Source organism: Cyprinodon variegatus, unplaced genomic scaffold (assembly GCF_000732505.1).
Source record: "Cyprinodon variegatus isolate N-32 unplaced genomic scaffold, C_variegatus-1.0 Scaffold24, whole genome shotgun sequence".
NCBI classification, from domain to species: domain Eukaryota; kingdom Metazoa; phylum Chordata; class Actinopteri; order Cyprinodontiformes; family Cyprinodontidae; genus Cyprinodon; species Cyprinodon variegatus.
The window spans coordinates 2,011,216-2,014,087 of record NW_015150477.1 but is presented as its reverse complement, the minus strand read 5'-3'; the positions used below and the strand labels follow the sequence as shown (position 1 = coordinate 2,014,087).

The 2,872-nt window shown below is 58.5% G+C and overlaps 1 protein-coding gene across 1 annotated transcript in view; it reads left to right on the top strand.

Annotated features, from left to right (window-relative positions):
- Positions 1-2,872, top strand: part of LOC107096962 (caskin-2-like) — a 19,302-nt gene that overhangs the window by 14,722 nt on the left and 1,708 nt on the right. The window contains 4 exon segments of the mRNA XM_015393892.1: positions 258-368; positions 466-567; positions 638-776; positions 853-2,460. Coding sequence (XP_015249378.1) covers positions 258-368; positions 466-567; positions 638-776; positions 853-2,460 — 1,960 coding nt within the window.

Genomic DNA, 2,872 nt, shown 5'->3' with positions numbered 1-2,872 from the left:
GTATTACACTTGTTTTTGGCTGATGTTCGCCAACCATTCATGCAATTTTATTTATTCATTTTTTTAAATTAATAATCGATTCTTGGCATCAAGAATCGATGCAGTAGTTCACGAAAATTAGAATCACGATGCATCATCATGACGATTATTTGGCACACCCCTACTCTTGATTGAGCCTCAGATACCTGCTGAGTGTTTGTGTCTGGACGCAGATGGCGGCGCTACTGTCTGACCCGCTCCCTGTGTTGCTCTGTCAGGATGCGGACGCCATCTATCAGTGGCTCAGTGAGTTCCAGCTGCAGCAGTACACCGAGAACTTCCTGAACGCCGGATACGACGTTCCGACCGTTAGTAGGATGACTCCCGAGGTGAATGAACTCCTGTAGAACTAACGGCGAGGCTAAAAAGGCCGGACCCGATTAAAACCCGGTACAAATGGCCACCAATGATGTGTTTCCTGTTCAGGATCTGACCGCCATCGGAGTCACCAAACCAGGACACCGCAAGAAGATCTCCATGGAGATCGGCAACCTGAACATCCCGGAGTGGCTGCCGGAGTACATCCCGGTAAGACATGGCGCTTTCAGCAGGCCGTGGATGTTCTGAATGTGTTCTGACCCGGTTTGTCTCCTTGCAGTCGGACCTCGGAGAGTGGCTCAGCGCCATCGGCCTCCCGCAGTACCACAAAAAACTCTCTGAAAATGGCTATGACTCCATCAGCATCGTCAAAGACCTGACATGGGAGGACCTGCAGGAGATCGGGATCACCAAGCTGGGTGAGCGTGGGTCCGACCCTCCCGGTGACGGCCATGTTACCGAGAAACCCGTCTGATGGTTCCCTTCCCGCTGCAGGCCACCAGAAGAAGCTGATGTTGGCTGTGAAGAAGCTGTGCGACATCCACAGGGCCATCCTCAATGCCGAGTCCGGCCCCGGAACGCTTCGGCGTAGAGCGCCCGGGGGCCTCCACCTGGTGACCATCGACTCTCCTGATGCCAGCAGTGAATGTTCTTCTCCTCACACCCCCATGATGGTGACCTTTCAGGACAGCGAGCTCAGCGCAGAGCTTCAGACCGCTATGTCGAGTCACTACGGCGGCTGCGAGGAAGGTTTGGCCATCAAGAGCGCTGTGGGGATGTCCCGCAGCCAGGAGAGCATCGACGCTCGGTCCAGAGGTTCTGGCCGCTCCCAGGAGCCTCCCACCGCCTCCATCAACCCTCACAGCTGGTCCCAGGAGAGCCTTGAAGGAAGCCCAGCCCGGGAGAGGAACCTGCCTGAAGGCTGGGACCCGAGGCCGCTGCAGCACCAGCCGCTGCCCAAACAGGTTCCTCTGGGAACGGCCACAGTCTTCAAGTACCCCGCCATCCCGGCCAAACCCAGACTGCCTGGATCCCGTAATAACTCTCCTCATGGCTCCCCCGCCCTGAAAGGTTTCAACTACCTGCACTCCGAGTGCGGCTCCACCGACCTGAACCGACCCGAACATCTCAGGACCCTGACCCCGCCCCACAGGCGCCCTCAGAGCAAGACCCGCTACGCCCTGTCAGACGGGGAGCCGGACGAGGACGACGATGACCTTGCCGTGCCTCGGGGAAGCGTCCCTTCCTACGCCACTCTGACCCGGAAGCCCGGCCGCAGCCAGCTGGCCCGCTTACAGTCCAACACGGACAAGAACAGCGGCGTGGGCCGCAGTCAGTCGTTTGCCGTGCGAGCTCGTAAAAAAGGTCCGCCCCCTCCGCCGCCGAAGAGACTGAGCTCAGTAAGCAGCACCACCAGCAGCGAGCTGAGCGACAGCAGCCCCACCTCCTCCTCTGGGGGCGTGGTCACCGACAGCCCGGGAAGCGTCCGCAGCATCGCGGCGTCTCTGCAGGGCAGCCCGGGTCACAGCCTGAGAGCGGAGGCCTCAGAGGCCGCAGAGGTGAGGAGGAAAGTTCAGAGCGTTTCCAGTCAAACCAGCAGCAGCGCGGCGGGCGACCCGGGGCTGAAATCTGATTCGGAGGAAGAAGAACCGAAGGATGGTGGACTGGATGGATCTTCGTCACCTCAGAACAGTTCCAGCGAGTGCATTCCCTTCGCTGAGGAGGGCAACCTGACCATCAAACAGAGACCCAAAGCTCCAGGCCCCCCCAGGGCTGAGGCCGTACTGGAACCACCAGACAAACCAGCAGCCAAGACTCTGGAGGTCCCCGAGTTCAACCTGAAAGAGTCCGACACAGTGAAGAGGCGCCACAAACCCAAAGACAAGGAGCAGGGCGAAGGCTCCCCCGTCAGGTCAGGAGCCGAAGCATCGGGGTCGGAGTCTGGGGGCAGCAGACCTCCGTCCAGGAACCAGGACCGGGTGGACCCCAGAACCAGCGAGAGGTCCAGCAGTCCAGCTGCAGGTTCTCCTGTTAAACCTTCTGTCTCAGCAAAACCTGCCGTCACCCCAAAACCTGTTCGTCACAGTCTGCTGGCGTCTCATGGTGAGACTCACACTCAGCTCTCCTGAAACCCTGCTTTCACAGGGGGGGGTTAGAGTAAAGGTTCTGGTTCAGGGGTGGACTAGTCCAGTTCCAGGGGACCGGTATCCTGCAGGAGTTATCTCCTCAGTCGGTTCCTCATCAATCATCTAATGACTGCATCCAGGTGAGGAACCAAAGCCAGATCTAGAAGCTGTAGGGTAGCGGCCCCCCAGGAACTGGACTAGTCCACCCCTGTTCCTCTCTGAAAAGGTTCTGGCTCGGACCCGGGATGTAGGACCTGGACCTGTGGTGGTATTTACCGGGTGACTTGGAGATGGCCTTTGGACTATCTCCTCTGAACTTTAAGTTTCACCGTCCAGCTGAGACCTGACCTGTCCCAGCTGAGACCTGACCTGTCCCAGCTGAGACCTGA